The 24,195-nt window shown below is 33.5% G+C and overlaps 1 protein-coding gene across 1 annotated transcript in view; it reads left to right on the forward strand.

The window, feature by feature from the left end:
- Positions 1-24,195, forward strand: part of MALRD1 (MAM and LDL receptor class A domain containing 1) — a 336,021-nt gene that overhangs the window by 220,871 nt on the left and 90,955 nt on the right. Inside the window, exons 33-34 of the mRNA XM_012731266.1 lie at positions 6,574-6,731; positions 17,289-17,490. Of these exons, the coding sequence (XP_012586720.1) occupies positions 6,574-6,731; positions 17,289-17,490 (360 nt within the window). The remainder of the gene's footprint in view (positions 1-6,573; positions 6,732-17,288; positions 17,491-24,195) is intronic.

The raw sequence follows: 24,195 nt of genomic DNA on the forward strand, positions 1-24,195 counted from the left end.
GTAACATGCTCCCTCTTTGTATACAGCATATCTAAATCTCCTTAACCCCTGTGTTTGAGGGCTCTAAATATCTAACTTAATTCTTGGTCATACCATCATCTCACCATAGACTATGATCGAGTAGAAGGAATTCTTAGATTCATTGGCTTGAGAGGGTTGGAGACTGATTAAAGATGTGGAATTAGAGATATAAAATCAGCCTTTGCTCAGTGTATACAGGCCACTCACTCCCATCTTATCCACACACACTTTTTGCTCATCAGTGATCCAGGCCCTTGGGATACTGTTGAACAAATCAGGGAAGGATCTATGCCACCATGTGGCTGACCTTGTAACAGAAGGGGATAGAAAACCAATGCATTTTAAATTTAAAAAATTATATAGTTGGGCCTCCCTGGTGGCCTGGGGTTATGTCTAAATGCTACTACCTTGAGGGCCTACCAATCCCTGGCCAAGGAGATAACCCACATTGTGCAGCAACCTCTCCTGTCTCATCTGCTGCTCCCTTTAGGAGTTTATTTCAGAGGATCCACCTCTGTCTGCTCCCCACTCTGCCTCTGGTAAATCCTCTCACCCTGAACCCCGAACATCTCTGGGCCACAGTTCTATGCAAAAACAAACCAATAAAATCTTTAAAAAAATAGAAATTTTGAAGTTAATGAGAACATTGGAAATAATGATTAAAGTGAAACGGTAAAAGACAGATCAATCAAAAACCAGGAACCAGTGGAAAATGATTTCAGAACTAAGGGGTAAAAAGAGGGGTAAGTTAAAGAAAATTTCAAGTGTAGTTATTTGTAGTTACTAGGATTGCAGGGTCTGCTTTCTATTCCTGGTTTTATAAAAAATGTGTTCTGGATAGATGTTGAACAGTTGTTCTTATCAAAGCTTGAAAATTCAAATGAAAGGATTCCTTTTTCAAACAAATTAAGGAAAAATTTCAGAGGGATTTAGAGAAAAAGTACTAACATCTGTTCAATGTTTCCTGAGAGTCAGAAACTATAAAAGAACCTTTCCATGTTTTCTCATTTAATCCTTTTAAAACATTGTGATATAAAAGATACTAAATTCTTAGGAAGATTTAAAAACTTGACCAAGTCACAGAGGTAACTAAGTAAAGGGACTGGCATACCAAACTTTCAGCCTCAAAAGAATTTCTTCCATAGCTGTGTTTATAATAACTACTAGCCATAGGAACTATTAAACCTTCAATTGTGGCTGATCCAAATTGAGATGCACTACAAGTGCGAAATACATCCTGAATCTCAAGGATGCAAGCGGAATCTATAAAAATCATTAATAATTTGAGTATCGATTATAAGTTGACATGATATGATTTTGCATACATTGGGCTTATTAATAAAATATCACATTTTCTTTTTACTCTTTTAAATGTAACTACTGAAAATTCCAAACCCACGTGTGTGGCTCATACTGTGTTTCTATCGGACAACCCTAGTCTATTGTATACTGCACAGCTAGGGAAGGCTTTCCTTTCTATCAAATGAACAAAACACTGGATTTGGCTACAGAAATACTAAAAAGTGTCTCTCTGCGTATTTTTTGGAGGTGGGTAATATAGAAATTTTGAAGTTTATGAGAACAATGAAATAAATAATGATCAAAGTGAAACAGTAAAAGACAGATCAGTCAAGAATCAGGAACCAGTGGAAAGTAATTTCAGAATTAAGGGGAAAATAAAGGGGTAAGTTAAAGAAAATTTCAGGTGCCGTTACTTGTAGTTACTAAAATTGATGGGTCTGCTTTCCTATTCCGACACTTGTAGGTAAGAACTTCATTGACTAGAGTTAATATCCAATCCACTGTCAGCAAAAGACACTTTTATAAAAGAACATAAAGCAGACAAAATGAAACCAAAACTAACCCTAGAGATCTGCAGACAGACCTGAAGCTAACAAGGGGAAGCTCATAAGAGCATTGGACACAGTGCACTCTTGCTGCTTTGCTGGTGTGGTGAGGGAGCACACACTTAGGAGGTATGAGCCTGTAGGCACTTAAATCTCACACAGGAATGTAATCGAATGTCATCTCAAAACAAAACAAAAAAACGTAAGCTAAAGTTAAAAAAAAAAGACATAAAAAACAAAGGTATGATTATAACACTTCAACCTAATCTGTCACACATTACATATATTTAAAAAGTAGATCCTAATAATTAGTCATTAACATGTGATCTCTTTATATCACCAATTTCTAAGTTCCAGTATTTTCTCATCCACCAAATGTATACCATATTTTCTCATTTTAAACTGCATAGCATTTATGACCTTCACCAATATTTGGTATTATATGCTCACGGTCACCTCAATGTGTTGTATATTGCTATTCTTACTCCCATTTGATAGTTGATAAATACGAGACATAGTAATGATATAGTGATTTGCCTAAATTGAAAAAGCTTGTTAAGTGTCAGAATTTGAATTTGAATCCAGATAATCTGACCTAGGACTTGTCTTCTAAGTAGAACAAATCATTAGCTTGTACTGTTAGTTTCTTTGAGGTATGTTATATATTTCCTCCACATAACTTGTCTATCTCAATAAACACCAAAATGCAAGGCATTGGGTACCTTCTATTTAATAGTGATCTAAAAGATAACTGTCATTAATTATCTTGTTTCCACTACTGGAATTATCTTTAATATATTTAAATTTCTAAGGAGAGCAACACTAACTTGCAAGTGTGCTGGAAGTCTTTACCTGTAGTATATCGTTTAACTGTTACCATAATTCCATGATGCTAAATACCTACTATAATTGTTCTTACTTCTGAGTCCTAGAGACTATCTGAAGCCACCTATCTAATAAATAGTAGAATCAGGATTTGTATCAAAGACTACAGCTCAGTGCCTCAGGCTTAACTAGTGAACAACCCAGCCCACAGTTTCTATACATTACATATTCACTAAGAGAGTTTGGTAATCCCACTCATTGTTTCAATGAGAAGAAATATTCTTCATTTTTTATTTGTTTTCCACATTCCAAATGGTTCTGAAATCTAAACATAATCAAAGTTCTTACTTTTTATCACTTACATAGAGAAAGGTGTCTGTTAGTTCTGTCTTCTAAATGGCTAGGAAACTCATTTCTTTTTTAAACTCAACTTTGCAAGTAAAATCATACTATTAAGCCACTGCATGTTTCCAAAGGCATCTTGACAAGAAAATGAATGGTACATAAAAAGGTCCTTCAGAGTTCTTGTAGGGAGGCTGAGAGATTAAGAAACTGCCTCTAACTACCGTGATCAGAAGTGCCAACCAGTGTATCTCCCACATCTCATCCTCAATTGATTGAGATATCCTTGCTGCTCAGCAAATTGGAAGCTTTGAAAACCCAAATGTACCCTGTGGTGGCAAGTGAAAACTAGAAATTTCATTTTTATACCCACTGAAGGCATGCCAAAGGGCAGAATTTATTATACCAAATTTATTAATAAGAAATAACTTGTGACATTCTTGTCAAATATTGTTTCTTAAGAGTAGTATTTACTTTCAAAATTGAATGAGCCTCACAAATAAACATTTGGAAATAGTAGAAAAAAAAATCCATTCATTGTACCATTCATTAACAAGCAAAGAGCGATGTGATGACCAGTGTTTCTGTAAATACCAAGAACAAATTTCATTTAACTTCAGAGCCCTGATATCTGTGCTTGCCAGTTATGACAACTTAAAGGAAACTTTTGTTCTTTCTCAGAGCATATTTACATTTCACAGCCTTTAAAACTTTCAGACAAATAGCCAGTAGCTAGAAAATCTGAGGGGGAAATCAAAGTACAAAAAGAAATTGAGGGCATTTCAACTGATAGTCATTATGCACCCTTCTATTGTAGAGTGAGAGACAGGCAGAAATTATAGAGAATGTGGAGCCACACTAAGTAAGTCTGGTTCTGAAGAAGGGAGCGTTTTGCTATTTTAAAAAAGAGTCATATTGCATAGCATTTTAAAAAGCCATTAGGCAGATTTATTTTATGAGCAAGAAAAAAAGGTTAAAACTGCCTACAATTTAAAGCAGGGAGTGAATTCAGATCACTTGAAGTGGGAAACTGTTTTGATGATTTGACCCTTGTGCAAGTGAGTATGATTCTTCTGAGGGCACTGAAGCTGTAAAAATAGAGCTTTTTAGTATTAATTGTCTTTTGTTTTTAAAAGAGATATCAGATTTATTACTTTGTGGCATAATAACTCAATAACTCATTTTCAAAACCTCAAGACCGTAGTAAATAATAAATAAAAGACAAATTAGAATCCTTACTCCTGCCAATACCAAAATAAGAAAGAACGTCACTGAAACTTGGTGCTGGGTGTTGAATGGGGCAAAAATATTGGCGCTCTGAAGTGACGATTTGAACAAAGTGCACTTTGACAAGGAATTTACACTGTTTGACACAAAATGGAACTCAGATTCCCAAAATGTGTGCAGTTCACTGGAGGCATCTAAGGTAAAAATTGAAGAATAAGGCCCTCCCTGGTGGCACAGCAGGTTAAAGCACAGCACTAAGAAGCTAAAGCCACTTCCGCATGAGTTCGATTCCCACCTGCCCCGGAGGTGACCACAAGGCATGGCAGACCTCTCCTGACATGCCCGCTGCTCCTCTCAGCAGTGTACTTTGTGGATCTGCCTGTTCTGCTCCCCTCTCTGTCTCTGAAGCCTCTCGCTGCACCTGAGCCTCTGGCCTGTACCCCAGTTCTGTATGAAAAAGTAAATAAATCTTTGAAAAAAAAATTGAAGAATAATGAAAAACTTTCTATTTAGTGCCTGCGTCTAATTAAAATGTAAAATATAGTATCTGTACCCTAAGAGTCCTAAGAACTTGTCATCATAGTATCTCTATAAGAAAAATACTGAAAATGTGCAGAAGTATCAGGAGGCAGACAATGTGGGGAAATGTAAAATTCAGAGTCTGCAAGAATTTCCACTTTTCAGGGTACTTTATCTGGTAATAATTAAAGCATGATAGATTTCACAAGCTTCATTGAATAGGTACTGATATAAAATGCAATCACTTTTTTTAAATGACCAAGAATAATCTATAAAATAGTCCAAAATTAAAACAACAAACAGTAGGATTTCATTTTATAAAGATCTGTCTCATGAACATTATTGATCACTCTATTGAGTCACATATAAAAAAGAGAAATGGTTTAATGACTTATCATTAAATTCTAAACATGTTGTGGCATTTAAGACCTTTAGACTTTATTATCTGCTTGAACAAATTCTGAACTTTGTGTGGAAGGATAGATTGACCTTCCTCAAGGATTTTGCTAGATATAAATAGGTGGTTTTCAATGAAGCAATTGAAAGTTTATAAATGTTTAAAGTGGGTCTTGTCTGAGCATGCAAGATAAAGATGAGGTTTTTTTTTCCTTCCTGAAAATATAGTTCAATGTAAAGTTTATAAATTTGTGGTACATAGTTCCTGGATAATTCATGTTCCTATTAGCAATTTCAAAATGCTAAACAACTTTTCACTTTTATGGGTCTCAGAAATAAATATGGCATTATAACAAGTCTATTCTCCTTCAAAGTCAGACATATGTAATTAGACTTCCAGAATTTAAATTCTCAAAGATTGAATTTGTAATGATTTTTAAATTGTCAGGCAATTTTTTTTATTCTTATATAAATTTTCACATTTGAATGCATTAGTGCATCAACTAAGATGTGACTTTCTGATTTTTGTGTTCAACTGCAGGACTTGGTAACAACAAAATTGAATATGCACATTAATAGAGGTTAGGTGAGGAACAAGGAAAACTCACCCAAGCTCTACTACTACTAAATGAAGTCACTGGTGCTGACGTTGAGCCTTACATAACAGTGTTTAATACAAAAATAAATAATACTGTAATAAGATGATGGATTTTTCAAAAATTGTACTTTTTCTTCAATGAGTTCCTTATACAGTGCAAACATGAGCTTATTCTACATTCCTTTCAATTATGCCATATCTTCGCTAAGCTAGATTTCCATAGTTGCTGTGAAAAAAATGTATGTACCAAAACAATAAATGTAGAAAAGGATATGAAGATGATACTATTCAATTTATTTTAAGATTTGAGAATGTGTACAGTGCACCACGGAACACACTTCAAATTTAGGCTGTTGAATGAAATAAGTTTACATTTTCTTTTACACACATTAGCTTTTCAAATGATTGAAATGTTGTAAAAATAGTAAGTATAAAATTGTTTTGACTTAAACACTTAACAAACAAAACTATTCTACTCATTTAAAACTGACAGGTATGAGCAAGTTAGGAGAAAAGATATAACTACATACCTTTAGAAGCAACAGAAATATGTTTTAGTTTATATAAGAATAACATCATACTATCATAGTTACGATCATAGTGAATCTCATGATCATAGAGATACTATTTTTATTTTGGTTCAAAAATAATACAAACTATTGCTATCTGGCTCATGAAAAATGAGTGTTTAATTTTATGTGTTTGGGGGAAAATGGAATTTGTATTTTGCTTAAATACATTCTGCTTCAGGCTATAAATTATATTGCACTGAAAAAAGTTTTATTCTTCTATTTCAAGGCAGTGGCCAGAACTTCCTGTATGTCAACTCATCTGGTTCCAAAGAAGGATACACTGCAAGAATCATTACTTCCCAGTACTTTCCAGCAAGCCTGGGAATATGCACTGTTCGGTTCTGGTTCTACATGGTTGATCCCAGGAACGAGGGAATACTAAAGGTACAAAAGGCAGACTACTGAGAATTGTATTTCACTGAGATATTCATAATGTGTTTAAATATTTTTGATAGTCACAAAACACCAATACAGACTCCATTAATTTCTCATTTCTTTCTGGGGTAATGGGATTTAGGAAGGCAGTGCTGTCATTCATCATAATCTTATTCAAGATTTATCTCATTCGTGACTGCCACCTGAACTCAATTATGATGCATTCCCTATGAAAGATTAGTGATAAAAGAGTGTGAGTAGCTTCAACATGTATCTTCTAGTGGCAAATTAGATATGATCAATCAATAAATGTTAGAGGATAGGTAATGGTAAAGAGAATTTTCTTCCCTAAACAAAGTAAAGACAAAGCAATTTTGGGATTTTCTATATATAACAGCTCACACTAAAAACATGTGTGCATTTACCCTAATTTATGACAAGACCTGCACCAAAAGCAAATGCCTTCAAAGAAACAAGTTAAAGAAACATTTATTCTTCTTATTATGTGAAAAATAAGTGATATTTTAAATCATCATAAACCAATTTTTGAGATCTTAATTGATAATTAAAGAAAATTTTTGACCTCTTAATCATATGTCAAGGCATAACATTAGTATTATTGTCTTGACTAATATAATCATGTTGTTTGAATAAATACAATTGGAATTTTTGTCTTTATTTCAAATATTTGCCTTTGTAAATGATAGCAGCTTTTGCTAAGTTAATTCTGTCTTTCAAGTTGTTATTTTAAACTTACCCAGTTTACTTCTCACAACTTCCCAAAAGGTTGACTATAATTTTTATTGCCTCATTGCTGTTGAGGTAAAGTTGCCTTACAACTCTGCATATGATTTAGGTATAGGTTCACACCAGCTCACAGGTATGCTACCACACCAAACCCACAATCAAGGCACCCTTCATCCTCCACGATATTTCATTATGTTCCCTTCTTCGCATTTTGCTCCCCATCTTTCACCCTCCCTCTCTGCTTGCTTGAGCTCTGCAGTCAAGTTTCTGGGGCTTGTTTTGGTCTTGTTCTGTCTGTTCCTAGTCATTGTTTCTTTATAGTCCGCAAATCTATATTTCTGTTCTCTTTAGACAATTAACTCAAAGTGTATTAGAATCTTGGCTGTTAATAGTTATTTTCTCAAGCTCACAATAGAGAAACTGAGACTTAAATTGGCTTAGTAATTTTTCCTGATCATGCAATTAGCAAAAAATCTGATATTCCATAGCCAGTATTGTTTCTCAAGTTCAGTGTAGTTGAGCAAAGAAGTTGAAGGAGAAATACTGGGAGGGAGAGAAAGGAAACTGTCCTTGTGGATTCTAGCAATTTATACAAAAGAGAGCTTTTATCAAGTAAAAATATATAAGCATGTAAAGTAAGTAGAGAATTTATATTTATTTTACATGAATGTCTGTTTTCTAGAGGCCAGTGAAAACAACAAAACATGAGGACCATGTGAAAATCTCTATTTTTTCATACAATTTGTGAAAATGTATTATATTTGCTTATATTAAATTTATATCTAGTTCAATTTATATATAGTTCAATTTATATTTATATAGTTCAATATATATTTATATCTAGTTCAATTTATAATCAGTTAGCCACTTTTTGATCCACATTATCAAATAAGCACCAAGTGAGGGTTATTTAGTTCCCATAATTCAGCTTACTACTTTCTGGCTTGTTCTGATATTTATTGCTAGCTCAGGTGAGCTATTTAATGTCTAAGAAAAGAGGTAAGGTTTGACAGAGGACAAAAAAATTTCTCTAAAAATGATTAATATAATTTATTACCCTAGATTCATTTTTAAAGAAATAAAAAGTGAAAAGGTATCTTATAATTGATATTTTTCATAGTGCTCTCTTGTAATTTATAGAAATTTATAATTGTTCAAGGATTGAACTGCCTCCCCAAACTTTCATCAGTAATAACACATAAATTAATTTATTTAAATGGCTTTTAGCCATTTGGTTATGTTTCAGAACAGTTAGCTTACCACATTGAAGTGGTCTCACTCTGAGTTGAGTTTAGAGTTAAGTTATTTCTGCAAAAACCTGAGAATGCATGTAAATGTTCCATGTAAGAAGTCACTATTGGTTTGGTTTTGATGTAATATTTGGAAAGAATTTAGAAACATAATGGAAACAGAGAGGGAAAAAATAACAAAACACTGAGAAATCACATGGTATGTCACATGCTACACCATATATCATTTAAGGCATTTTAAAAATCTATTGATAGATCCAAGCTACATACATACCATTCAATAAGGCAAGCACTGGCGCTTTTTGTATTTTAATTATTGAAAATACTTCTAACAATAGTTTTTGAAATCTATTTAATTAAAAGGTATTCTGCATTTTTTGTTGTTTCTGCATATATCGTTTATAGTTTTAAGTTTTCTTTGAATTGCAAACTTTACCAGACACAACAGAGAGGCACAATGGTTATTATGTGAGTCTGAGGTGGTGAGAAGGATGCCATTACATAAAAGAGGTGAGGCTATTACCGATAACATCTTGTGACACATATCATTGAATTCCTTTTTTTCTGCTGCATTTGATGAATAACCTTTGTGTTAGTAATTAAGAATGAAAACCACCAGGTTTACTTCCTATTTATTGAGCTAGCTGAGGTTTGCTGTGGTTAGTTTTGGGATCATCTAGAGATTGTCAGTAAATTTACAAGTGTCCAGTTAGAAGGACTTGACATCTCACAGATCACCTTCTGTAGTCAAGCAGGAGAAATCTCTATTCCCCTGGGATGATCCTAGAGTAATGAAGTAAGGGTAAGAAGTTTAACAAAGGAGAAAAATCTTACCCCATTTCAGCTTTGTTTCTCAAATGCACAGTGGCCTGGAGCCTTGAGATGTTGGTCCTCAGCCACACAGGTGCCAGAAAGAGCCAGGTAGTTGAGACACCCTAGAAAGGTTATTTGATGACCAATCAGCAGCTACCCTCACCTCTCATACATGACTATGTGATATCCCTATCTATGATTGAATAATGAATCAGTGAAAGTAAGAAGTTTCTAGTAAGAGAGAAATGTGTATTTAGTGTTATACTCATTTAACCAGTGTACTAGGATACTACAGTGCCATCATATTGACAACATGATAGCCCGTGTTAATGACTTGTCCAAAAGGCTCTGGTTATTACCGAGAGATGTTACCACATAGGCAAGTAATTTCAAAATGTCAATTGTAATGCAGGAATTCTTCTAGATATATGTTGTGTAAAAAGAAAAATGAGAAAAAAATTAAGTTCTAACAGGAAAAATATATTTGAAAAAGTTTAATATATCCTTGTCTTTATATATATGTATATATAAAGTATATTAAATATATTAAATAGATACTGTACATGAAATAGATACTGATTTGTAAAGTGTATGCTCAAAACAATGCACATGGGAATTTTTTGTTTTATTCTTTATTATTAATGCTTATTTTAACAATATACTTTTATGATATATTATGAAAGTTGTTGAGTATTTCATCTACAATTTTATTCTTTCATTAAAATACATTTTAACTTATGTTACTTTTCATTCCTGTTATATGCTGAACTTCTTAGTAATCGTTTTCATAAGTGGTGGCACACTATTTATAAAGTGCAGTTTTGGGAATACTATTCTCTAATATTGTTTAGGAGACAAAACAATAACATATGAGATATCCCCATGAATAAAACGTAGAGACATATTTGTTGAGCATATTAACCAAATATCTTCCCTGTAAAGAGAGCTTGAAAGAGCCCTAAATTTGAGCTTTTCAGATTATTTTAAGCAAAAATGTGGAAAGAAATATATTAAGACAGAAGTTGTAACAGGTCATGCTGGTGCATTGAAATACTTTATTAGATGCAATACAATTAGTGTGGTAACAGTAATGAACATGAATCAAATCATTTTTAGTGACTTTCTCCTTTTTTGAGGATATATGCAGAAATTTCCTTATATTCTGTCAGTGTTTTATTTTTTATTCTTATAGTTCCTATTGAAAGACTAGAAAGGCCATACCTATGCCTGGTATACCGGGCATTTGCTAAACTGTGTGCATGACACAGGATCCTGCAGTGGGTTATACCTAGGAGAGTTTGCCAAACAAATGTCATCTATCATAGTAAGAATCATGGGCTTATACTAATACCAAGCAAAGGTAGACCTGTAGATCTTGACAGTAGAAAGATCCATTTATATCTCAGGTAAAGAAAACTATACTAAGATGGGCTTGTGTATCTTCTATTGAAGATAATGTAAAAATAAACCTTAAAATGATACAGGAAAGAAATCACTTATGTAAGTTGCTATTAAATTATAAATTAGGCAGGAAAGGAATATACCTCTTCCCCATCAAATGCAGAGAGTGACACTCAAGAGAAGGAGCTAATCTAATTTGACCTTCAAAATAGACTTTCTCTTTAGAACATAATAAGAGCAGAAAAAGAAAAGTGACCTTAAGTTGAACAGTTATGCTGCTAAAAATTAAAATCAAGTCACAGTTTTAAGACAGAGATGTGGGAATTTGTAAAAGAAGGTATTTCTTATAGCTGCCTCTAAATGGACTGAGAGTGAAGTGAAGTCACCTTGAAGAAGACCAAAAACCAACTTTGCTTACAAGTTCATTCAGGTTACCTGAATATGACTTAAAAAAATTAATATATTCAGAATTAAAGTAACTTTTCTTACACGTTTTCATTTCATGAAGTCTGCCAATCTTTATTTCCCTTATAGATTTTGGCCTTACCACATTCTGAAGAAGTCATTACCTGTCACAAAATAACAATATATTCTCTGTTAGCATTTAATTTTGATTTCTTGTTTTAGTTAGCTCCACTTTGTGTATTTATGGTGAGAGGTTAGACTCTAATGATTTTTTTCTAAATAGCAAACTAGTTATTCAAACACATTGAATCCATACTGTGTTTGCTGCCTGTTCATTGAAACTGCCTTGATTATCATAAGTGAAATTACTATTTGTATATGTAAATTTTCTTCAATTGTATGAAAAAACAATTGCTTAGTTAGATACAAATAGATACACAAATGCATAGAAAGATGATGAGAGCAGTAGATTTATTAAATCATAATTATAGCTTGAATCATTATTATGTAATTAAATTGTCAAATTAGGGGAAAAGTTAAACATTTTACATTTTTCCAGTATAACTATAGAAGTCTCAATTAGTCTGTTTTTTTTTTTTATCTGTTTCAGTCTTTTATATTTTGAAGATCTATATCTGTCTTGATTATTTCTCCAGGATTTTCAAGTTTTCTTTTAGGAAAAGAGTAACGTTGTCTTTTGTAACCTCAGATTTTATAAATTTCTCTGAAAGTTTGATGAACCTTCATAATTTTTCATTATAAGGAGATTTTCATCTGTGATTTACTTGATTAACTCATTCTGCAAAACCTTGAGACAGATGTGTAACCTCTGGCTCTTTCCTTGCTATCCCCATAATATCTTCTAAAAGTTTTGTTTCTTAGTAGGATCACTTTTTAGAATTGAATCTGTATCGATGCTGGGGTGTGTGGGTGTGTGTGTCTTATTTTAGCAATAATTTCATTAATATACAAAAACTAAATTCTTTTTCTTCTTCATATTTAGCTTGTTTTAGTGTATAGAAGTGATGGACTTCCCAGTCTTCCAAGGAATTAATTTACTTCTTTTTATATTTCCAGGTATTCTATTTGCCATGTTTTTCATGGTGTCCTGTGTTCTGTTTGTTTAATGTTCCGCTTTTAAGATTTTCCTCAACAGTCTGGTTCTTTACTATTGATTTTTCTTCCTATGTGATGAGACCATATTGAATGATACTAAAGTATGCATTTTATGTTTTCCTTTCCTTTTCCTAAGTGTAGTCATCATGGAAGGCTATTGAATTTTGTCACATGCTTTTTCTAGATCTACTGACATGATATTATTTGTCTTCAGTAGGCTGCTGATGCTATGTATTGCATAAATCAATTTTCTCATTATCGATCCAACATACATTGAAATGTCATCTGGTGGTTGTATATAATTACTTTCAGACATTGTGTTCAGTAAGCAAGTATTTTCTTGAGGATTTCACATCTATATTCTTGGGAGATATTTGTATGTCATGTTCCTTATAGTATTGTTTTGGGTTTTGTTATAAAGTAAAGCCAGCTTCACAGAATGAATGTAAAATGTTCCTCCTTTTATTTTCTGAATAAGATTGTAGAGAATTAGATTAATTCCTTTCTTTATTGTTGAGTAGAATTTACCAGTAAATCCACCTGAGCCTAGTGCTTTCTATTTTGGAAATTATACATATTGATTCAATTTAATTAACATAACAAGCCTATTAAAATATTTTCATATTGTGTGAGTTTTGGTAAATATGCCTTTCAAGATATTGATTGATTCCACCTATATTATCAAATGTGTGAGGAGTAAGTTATTGATAATAATCCTTTGCTACTCTTAATTTTCATGATGCACAGTGATAGTTCCTCTTTCTTTTATGATATTAATAACTTGAGGCTTCTTTTTTAATTTAGGCAATCTGATTTGAAGTTTAACAATCATATTGCTCTTTTCAAAGAACTAGCTTAGATTTTTAAATTTTATATATATTTTTAATTTTCTATTATGCATTTAATCCTATGAAACTTCCCTCTAAGCTTCACTTGTCTATATCCCACAAACTTAGTTCCCGATGTTTTCATTTAATTTAAAATATTTTATTTTTTTCTTGTGACTTCTTTGATCCATGATTTACTGAAAACATGTTACATAACCTCCAAGTGTTTGGGAATTTTCGTTTTTGATTTTTCATTTGATTCTACTGTAGTCTATATGAATACGTTGTAAGATTTCTATCCATTTGAATTTGTTGTAGTATATTTGATGGCCCAGCATGTCATCAATTTTGGTGAATGTTTCATGTGCTTTTGCAAAGCATGTGTATTCTGCTGCTGCTGGATAAAGTATTTTATAAATGTAAATTAGAGCCAGTTGATTCAGATCAACTGTGCCCTCACTGATTTGCTGCCGCCTACACTGTCAATTATTGAGGGAAAGTTGCTGTGTCCTTCTAGAAGAATGGATTCATCTATTTTTTCCTTGCTGTTCCTTGCTGTTTAGTCTTTACTAAAGTATTTGATGTCTTATATTTAGCTGTATGTACGTTAACAATTGTTTTATCTTCTTAGAGAATTGATTGTTTTCTCTTTATTTCTGATGATTTCCCTTTCTCTGAAATCTGCTTTGCCAAAAGTCAATAAAAATCTCCCAACTTTCTCATCATCAGTATTACTATGGTATATTGTCCTCCGCCTTTTCTTTTTCTTTTTTAAAAAATCTTTCTGTATCTTTATATTAGTTTGGATTTCATACACAACATATAATAGGGTCTTTGGTTTTTTGTTGTTGTTTTTTGTTTTTCTCCAAGGGCAAAATCTTTTAGTAAGATCTTCTGAAACATCTTCTAGTAAGAAGTAGTACTTCTTATTATTCTCTCTTATTTTTTAATTGAAATAAAATTGTTTACAACATTATATATGAGATCCAGGGGCATAAGCTCACACCTCCTTAGATGCTTGTGACCACACTGTACCCACCACCAAAATCCTCCCCTTCAGCCCTCTGTGCTCCACGCATCTGGCTCTTCCCCTCTCTCCCTCTTGTAAACCCCTATTCCACAGTCACATTTCTAGATGTTGTTAGTGGTTTTTTTTTGCCTGATCTTTATGATTTTCTATATTTCACATATAAGTGAAACCAGATAGTGTTTGTCTTTTTGACTTATTTTGCTTATCATTATACCCACCAGCTCCATCCATATGGTTGTAAATGTTATGAAGTTATCTTATTTTCGTAGCTGAGTAGTATTTTATATACATAATATATATGTCCATATATGTCTATATATAAATATAGATATTCACACACACCCCATTTTTCTAATCTACTCATCTATTCTTGGACAATTACATTATCTCCATAGTTTGGTATTGCAAATAACGCTGCAGTGAACATAGAAGAGGATAAATGCCTCAGGTTAGTCATGTCTGATCATATCAATGTCTTTACCACATCTAAGCCTGGTTTTGATTCTTGTTCTACCTTTTCAAACTGTATTTTTTTTTTGTCTTTTACTTAGTATGTGTTGTGAGTTTTTTGACAGCCTGATCTGAAATACAGAATAGACAGAATTAGGCCTTTCATGTAATGCCTATGCTCCACATAGAAAACTCAGTCTTTTTGTTTGCTTAACTGTTGCTATCAAAGGATATAAATTCCCCTGATGTCTTTGGGTTTCCAGAGAGATGTCTTCCTAAATACAGGCTGCAATATGATGCTGTTCTTTAAGTTGTGTCTTCTTTTTGCACAGAAGGCCTATTTACAGTTTAGCAGTGGTGTGAGGGAAAATTTTCCATTCTTCGGATTAGGTTTCAAACTTATAGTGAGTTTTTTGGTGCTGCTCAGGTGTATCTTCCAATAGTCGCTGCTCAGCTTTTAATTTTCCTCTCAGGTAAGACAGGAAGGCTAGCGGTGGCTAGAATTGTTTATTTTCCTTTTTCTAGGGAGACATATTAGGGAGTAGAGTTGAGTGGTTTCCTTCCTCCCATTTGGTTAGAATCTGTTTAATCTTAGCCACTTAGTTAAATAGTTTTCTTGAGGAAAGTTCTTGCTAATAGGAAAAGAACCCTCTGGAGATGTTTCCAAGTGGCTACTTTTCATCTCCTCCTGCCAATAACTTGAGTTGGGGGTTGTCTGTTTTTCACAGGAAGAACCTTGTAGATCTCTGGAGGAATACACAGAGTTTGAGACCCTCAAAAAATTTAAATTTCAAATATGCCTGTAGGCGCTTCTAACAATTCAGCCACTGTAGTTTAGGTTTTGTATCCCATTGTCGGTAGCTAAGGGTTTCTGGCCCTGAGCTCCTGCTCTGGTTAGTGGTGAGTCTAATGTTTGCTACTTCTGCTCTCTCTGTGGGCAGCAGCCATGGTTGCTTTGTGACGCCAATTCCCTGCTGGATCTAGAAGATACGTTGGTTTTCAGTTTGAGTGCCTTATATTTTATTTATTTATATTTTTTGTCATGAGGAACAGGGGAATGATCTTCCAGCTCCTTACAAGCCATATTAGAGCCTGGAAGTCTTTGCTGGATCTTTACACCTCTACTTCCAGATCTGTAGAGGGCAGTCTTACCCCACACCACAAAGTGGTAGGATTCATATAGTAAATGTGAATGTGCTGCATTTTTATTATGGGAACATTGTTGGTATAACTATCCTTTGATAATTGAGTTAAATACTTATAACCTCTGCTTAAAGAAAATATTCCTCTTCATTACTTTGATTTTTTCCCCTTATATAAAAGTTGAGGGTTTTCAAGTTAACCCATAAGAAATTAGAGTGCTTAGGATTAAACATAACTCAGTTCAGTGCTTTCCCCTATCAGTGATGATTAGAAACAGACTTTGTCAGAACAGCTGAGCATAGTTGGAGGTCAAGTGTAGCCAAAGTTTCCTTTCACTGCTAGATGTCACATGTTGATTTTAATGAATTAAATATATAATGAAATGCATTAGTTCTCATACTCAGAGGTACTAACTCTTAAATTAGTACCAATGGCTCCCTTTTTAAAGGCTGCAGCACTTGGAGACTCGGACAAGCTACAGGAGTAGAGCTTCATAAGTGTAATATTATATATGGCAAGATGAGTGATATTCTTCCCTTTTGATCATACACATTTTGATGCAATTTTATGGGATAAATTATCTATAGATAAATTTTGACATAAGAAAAAATGAGAAAATAGATGTTCAATAGGGGCATTATCAATGGATAGATACATTTTTCAGTAGTACACTTACCATCGTGTGTTTTCTGTTCTGGGGGGTCATTTTTTCATGTAAAAGAGTTGCATTGCTAATTGCTCAAGCACATTACAATTGTTTGCATATATGTGTAGATACAGCATCTTGGGAAATGATAAATGTAAGTTCAGCATAAGAAGAGAAATTAGAGTACAGTTTTTTTTTTTTTTAATAACAGCACTAGGAAATGGCTTTCTTTTGTTTTGTCCTGAATTGTTTTTACTGTTTAAAAAAGTAATTAAAACTTGGCATGGTCATTGGTTTCAAATCTACCTTATTTCTATTTCACTTCCTGTTTGTTGACTCTATAAGTCCTTGCAATTTAAAAAGTCCTGAATATTGATGTTAATAATTCAAGAAGATTTTTTTTTTTGGTTGTCAAAATGTTAAATATTCTCTGCACATTATTTTGGTCCCTGAAAGTGAGTTTGGTATATATCCCTCTATTCATCTATGATGAGAGTTCTCTTTATTCCAGTAGCACAGATTGGAATAGAATACAGATGGAGTCTTAGTTGTCTATGTCCTCAAACTTTTTAGACATTTAAGATGTAGTTTTTGGCCATGTCAAATCACAATGTGTAAGATGGAAAATATTATAATCAAGGCTGGATAGTCCATGGCCAGACTTCATTCCTCCCTTAACACCCTAGATGATTATGTAGCTCTAACATCCAAACCCATCTCTTTCTTCCCCATTTTTAGGTGTATATCATTGAGGAATTTGGACTAAATATCCTGGTGTGGTCATCCATTGGAAATACAAGAACTAGTTGGATGTATGGACATGTATCTCTCTCTAGTAACAGTCCCTTTAAGGTGGCTTTTGAAGCTGATTTGAGTGGAATGGATTACATTTTTACTGCTCTTGATGACATCTCCTTTACCCCAGAATGTGTGTTTGGAGGTAAATGATTCCTTAAGAAAATGGATTATATAACTACTATTTTTAACATCTAAATATGAACAAATTGAACATTTCTGAGGAATTATAAATCTTTTCAACCCAGTCCTATTAGTACATTGAAGAAAGAGTAATAGATTTATAGGTGGTAAACTTTTTCCACCCAGGTATCTGCACATTTTGGTGTCCTCTAGATAACAAAATATTTTGACAGAAGTTCATCAAGAAATATTGTTCTATTCATGAAAATTTATTCCCAGAGCTCACCATTACTGCACCAAGTAAAGCCTCCTCTGCTCACAGGTTATCTTCTCATCTTTCTCACCCACATTAGCTTTTCCCCTTCCTGGTGCATTTACTGTACTAGCCCTCTGTGCTTATCAGTGTCCTCCAAACACCAATTCATTTCTCTCCACAGCTTCATTTTTCTGCCCAAATTCAGTTCATGACATTTTTTTTTAAAATTCATCAGAATCTGTGTTTTGGCTACAAAGCTGGCTTATCTAATTTACTGATATGTATACAACTATCCTAATAATTTAGTGTTGATTATGGTTTCAGAAAAACAGGCCTTTCAGCTTTTTTATTAACCTCTGTAAAAAGAGTGTTTTTTTTTTTTTAATTTGTTTGTTTTTTTAATTGTAAGCAACAGAATCTGACTTGGACTGCTTAAAGAATAAAATAAAATTATTGAAGGACTTTGGATAACTCCAAAAATCAAAAGAAAAGCTGAGAATCTATGATAGAAAAATGAGTGGGGAGCAAGTAATATTCAGTAAATACTGAGAGCCAGTTTATCAGCTGGCTAATTCCACTGTGTCTGAATACTTGCTTTGGAGCTGGGCAATCCACTCTCCTATTATCTCTGTGAATAACCTTGAATTGCCCCCTGACCCCTGTCACTGCGTCAAAATTAATAAAAGACTGGTTGGAAGCATAAAATTCACCAAGCCCAAGTCATATGTCCACATCACAAAGTCCTTTAACCATTCTACTCATTGGGTGATAGTGATCCCTCATTTTACCTTTTATCATAATGAAACTTTAATTCTTACTTCATGTGGACCCAATGATGAAGTTGATGAGTAACACCAAGTTTTCAACCTATATTTAATGAAGAGAGAGCAGACAAACAACAACAACAAAAAAGCAATGCATCAAAATACATAACTTCATACAAGTTATAAAGAAGAAAAAGGTTTGCAAATGCCTATTATATCATTTTCTTTACTTTTAAGTACTACTCCTGTTTCATTGATCTGTCTTTCTCCATAAAACAACCCTTTCACATGGAACCTTCTTGCCTTTTTCTAGTCATGTCCCACATCCTTTCATCTTCTTGACTCTAGTTCTAAAGTTTCTTTCCTTGGGAATGCCCCGTCCTTTATTCCCTCTTGTGTGAATCCTTCTCTACTATCAAAGGCAGAGTAAAAGCCTTCTTCATGAATTTATCTTTAATCCTCCCCACATAAAGCCAAACATGTTTCAGATTCTCTGAGCCTTCAATTTTCTGTTCTCTTATATCTTACATGGTATCTTGTGATATGTGTTGCTTCCATTCTATCATTTTTAGTTCTGCTATATTTAAAAATATCCTTTGTCCTTTTTTTTTTCTTTTCTAACTTGGTGAGAATAAATGATATTTAACCTTTATATTGATTAAGGGAAATATAAAATAAATTTAATTAGTATTCAACATAGAGTAGATATCCACTTTACATCAAAATTGATATTAGAATAATTATAAATGTTACTTACAACATGATCTTCTTGCTGAGCTGTTTTATTTTTAATTCAGTCAGTAATTCTTGAGCCTCATTTTTAAACCACTAGTGAAGAATGTACAAAAGACTGGCCAAAAATGATGGTCAATCCTGATTCACTTACTGACTTAGAGGATATTACTAGGTTTTAAGTCTACTACTGTAAGCTACAAAGTCCTCAGAGTTTGTCAAACAAGACAATTTCTCTTTACTCCTGAGAGGGTTGTTAGACTTGGTGACACAAATGTAAAGACTAGAAAATGGCATTAAATGCTAAAACCAGGCAGGAATATGGGAGCAAGAGCCTATTCTTTCTTGACAACATTTAAAGGAACAACTTGTTAAGCTGCTGGGTGGTTCTTATTTGGTTTCCTGCTGATATCTCACAGGAAGGGATTTTTTTTTTTTTTCAGTTAGGGAGGAATTCAAATGACAACCATGGAAAAATTCTTTTCAGTATGGACCATAGACCAGTAGCCTAGATTTGATGATTGTTTTCTGCTAAAACTGAAGATAAACCACAAATCATTGCTGTAGCACTATGTCTAAAAGGTGAATGCTTTTATATGAACAATGATATTTACCACATATATATTTATCTGTGTATGTATGTCTATATGGAAACTGGGCTATGAACTCTTCTGTTACCACCCTGAGTAATTTTTAATTGCCTCTATCACTCCTAAATTTCACACATACATATGTATATATGTATATGTACATATATATATAGTTAGTATGTGTATATATGTGATATGTACTTGATACATTATTTGAGATGATGTGTTGTATGTATAGCCCAACATGGTATGGTGATTTAGTAATTTCTTTACCATATGGAAACAATAATCAATTCATAAGTTCTTACTCAATTTTGGAAATTATGGACTCTTCTCTTCACTCAGAAACACTCAGCAGGCCAAATGTCTTACTAATCCAAATGTGCTTGAGAGTGTCTCTGATTTTTTCATTTATAGGGTCAATCCAGACATGTCTTATTCTCTTGGACTGTGAGTCTACTTTTATTGCTGGTTTCCTAGTCCCATGGAACACATATGTTGTTATCTGGCGAGGACCCAGACTTTATGCAAGCAGTTTGTTTGTTACCTAAAAAAATAGTGTAAGAAATGATGAAGGCTTCACCAAGATATCTGTTTTAAGCAAATCTTTTTTCAAGAGAAAAACAAGTGACCTCAGCAGAATGACCACAAGAAGATAGTGTCTTCTTGGCTTGTAAGAACATTTACTCATAAGAAATTGGTTATTCTTTATAGGATATACTTGGAAATTAGGAAAATAGAAAATAACAAAAGCTATTTTCTTGGCTAAACAAAGAATAAATGTCTTTTCATGTATGAGTTAAACATTTCACTAGTATAAACTTGCTCCAACTAGAAAATGTGAACTTAGAATTACTACCTTTTCGTAACGAGAGGTCCAAAGGAATGGAAAGTCCATGGTGGGTCTTCATTACCAAATAGAGCAAGTGACTGATTAATGAGGAAGTTGACCCAAGTTCTAAACCTGGCTTTTTTGCCCTTTCCACTGCATCTGACTGTAACATAATTAATGGACTCTTAGATGTGCCTCTTACAGGATTCCAGGTAGGACATGATAAACTGACACCCTTAAATAATCACTGCTAATTGTTAACACAGAGATCAGTCTTAAGAAGGTATGTAGTTTAAAAAAAGAATACAACCACATACAACACTCAACACTTTAGTTGAAATTAGTTATTCCTCAAAAGTTACCATTTGTTGTGTTAAAGCACTGCATTTTTGTCCTTATGCCTGGAAGTCTTTGAAAGACCACCATGGAATTATCTTTGAAGATAGTTTTGAAGAGTTCTTCTCTACTGCCCCCTTCGGTAAATCATTCTCTTTTGAGCTTCTGAGTCAAGTAGAACAGGTGTTCATAAAAAAGCATGTATGAAATTGAATGATATCCCCTCATAGACTAATGCCTAAAACTCTTAGTTTTCTTATAATTATATAAGAACTGTTATGTGATGAAGAAATTGCTTCCCACTCTCCATTCTGAAGCTTTCTACATGAAGACAAAGGTCAAATAACTGACTGGTGCCAACACACCCATCCATAATTTCTGTAAATAAAAACCTCCTGCTCACAGGATTGATGATGACATTGTCTTTCCTTGTCCCATCCAGCAAGAAAAGAGTATAATGTCAGGCCATCCGAAATAACCCTTATTTCCTCTTCAGTTTTAGGTTTCAAAGGGCAAACATAGGTAAGCTTGAATCGAGTGTCAAGTCATTGAATATCAAGAAGAAACTGCATTTAATCTAACACTGGAAAATTCTGAGCAGTATTCATCCTTTGGAAAATGTATGCTGGAAGGAATGTGGACATGAATTTAAAAGGGAACATATTTAATGATATTGATGCTAATGTTAGAAATCAAGAGTTCAGCTTTTGGAGGGTTCTTTACCTATTAAGCAGCTTTGCAATTAATATTTAAAAGAGCTCTCAGTGAACAAAAGCATTCAGTCAGGCCAAGTACATAGCCTGATCCAATATTGTGAATAATAGAGGCCATACCAGTTCAGATATGTCAAATCAGGAACTATAGCACCATCTGGAAATGATAAAATAGAAATGTATCTGTAATCCACCAGAGTCCCATTGGCTTCCAGGCCTCCTGACAAAAAGAAAGGACCACAACTATTCTAATATTTCATGCTTATACATTTTCCAAATTTACATGAATTTTAGATGATTTTATTTTGTATGAGGACAAAATTTTCTTCATGTATGCAGTTTCAGTTACTTGCAGTGGTATCACTATTATCAGGAAGAAGTTTGAAGTTTGCTATGATCATAGCAAATATTGATGTTGGGTAAAAGCAGTAGCTCTCTGGGGGTGGGGCTATCATTATGTTCCATTTCTTCAACTCTTGATTTGTCTTGATACCGTGAATATATTCTTGATTTTTTTTTCAAATCTGTGTGTTTTGTAGGTAGTATACATATAAAGCATTCTCATAATACACGAGTCCAAGGATTCTGAGAGTAGGATACATACTTCTCCACCACAATTTAATGTTTTCTCTTAATTGTTCAACATCCACTGCCCATTCCCTCTCATTAAGTCTATCACTAGCAAATAGCTTCAAGGTTTCAAATAAAATTTCTCTGTGTGCATGAGCAAGTGCAATATTATGTGGTCTGCACAAATGCACACACACACACAAAATATATATACATGCCCACATTTTGAATTTCTGCTAACATTTTCTTATATTTATTTTAGCTTTGGTATATAGTTATTCACTTTGAAAATAACTATTATTTTCTACTTGATGTTGGTTCTCAGATATTGATCTAGTTCACATTGGATCCAACTTCTTGGAATGCTTATATTGTCTCTGATTTTTTTTCTCTTCTATTTGGACTGTTGATATATATATATTTTTTTCAGAGATAGCTTTCTCATGAGCTAAACAAGCCCTCCTGCCTCATAGACACTCCACAATCTCCCTATTCTTCTATATGGCCAGGACTTTTCTGTGGTCCAGAAGGCATGAATCCATTTTCCCAGTAATACTTAAGCTATTCTATGTTGAACTTAAATAAGAATGACAGGGTCCTCTCTGGTGGTGTAGTGGGTTAAAGCACAGCACTAAGAAGCTAAAAGCCAATTTAGCATGAGTTTGATCCCACCCCAGAGGAGACCCACATGGCACGGCAGACCTCTCCTGACCTGTCCACTGCTCCCCTCCACAATGCACTTCATTAGTTGGCCTGTTCTGCTCCCCACTGTCTCTGGTGAATCCTGTCACCACCCCTCCACCTCTGGTCTGTACCCCAGTTCTGTATGTATAAATAAATAAATCTTAAAAAAACATAAGAAAAACAAATGATTCTCTTATGACTGCACATAAGATGACAGGTTTCTTTTTAATTAAAAAATATATTTTGAGCTTTTAGTGGCCAAATGAATGTTGAATATGCTTAACATATGCTCAACAATGATGAATTCTTAAAACTGACATACTATTACAATGTATAGTTATTTCCATATTTTTTGTACTTTATGAGGGACTTAAAATATATATACAGATGAAATTATAATTCAGAATATCTTAGCCCAAGTGTTCTTAGGAATCATAGTTAGGAAGTTATAATCTATGTCATTTCTTATCATTTCAAAATAATTAAATATCTAAGACTAAACTTAACAAAGGAGATAAAGGATGTGTACAATAAAGACACTGTAAAAAGAAAGAAGACAGACAAAAAAATGGAAATATATTCCCTGCTCATGTATTAGTACGGGAAGGATAGAAACCAACATTTTTGGGGTATGGGCCTGATAGCTTATTTAGCTGACCTTACTATAGAATATGGTGTAATATGGTAACATGAAGATTTTTGAAGTCTTAGGAACAGGTTCGATTCCTGAAATTCTAGAAATAAGAGGGCTTGAACCTCTGTAATTTACTCTATCAAAGTAACTCTTTTATCAGACATATTTCTATATTTGGGGTGGGATTCCTGATGTAAATACTAGAAGTGACATATGTCATATACATAGGGCTAGTGTTAGTGGTAAGAAGTTTTTTCATAATAAATGCATTTGTTGATCATATCGGAATCGAGGGTATGAGGCTCGTACTCATAGAAATGAGATTGTTAAGAATATAGTTTTGATTATAAAGTTAATGGAGTATAATTCTGGTATAATAGGGCTGTGGAATGCACCTAGGAATAGAATTGTAGTTAGGACATTTATTATAATAATGTTTGCGTATTCTGCTAGGAAAAATAGGGCAAATGGACCTGCTGCATATTCTACATTAAATCCTGAAACTAGTTTGGATTCCTCCTCTGTTAGAAAAATTTAATTGATTATATCATTTAATAAAAGTAAGAATTGGTAAAATGGCTATCTTATCCAGACAATATACCTGTTCAATACAATC

Source organism: Condylura cristata, unplaced genomic scaffold (assembly GCF_000260355.1).
Source record: "Condylura cristata isolate star-nosed mole 26May11 unplaced genomic scaffold, ConCri1.0 scaffold00030, whole genome shotgun sequence".
Taxonomy (NCBI): Eukaryota; Metazoa; Chordata; class Mammalia; order Eulipotyphla; family Talpidae; genus Condylura; species Condylura cristata.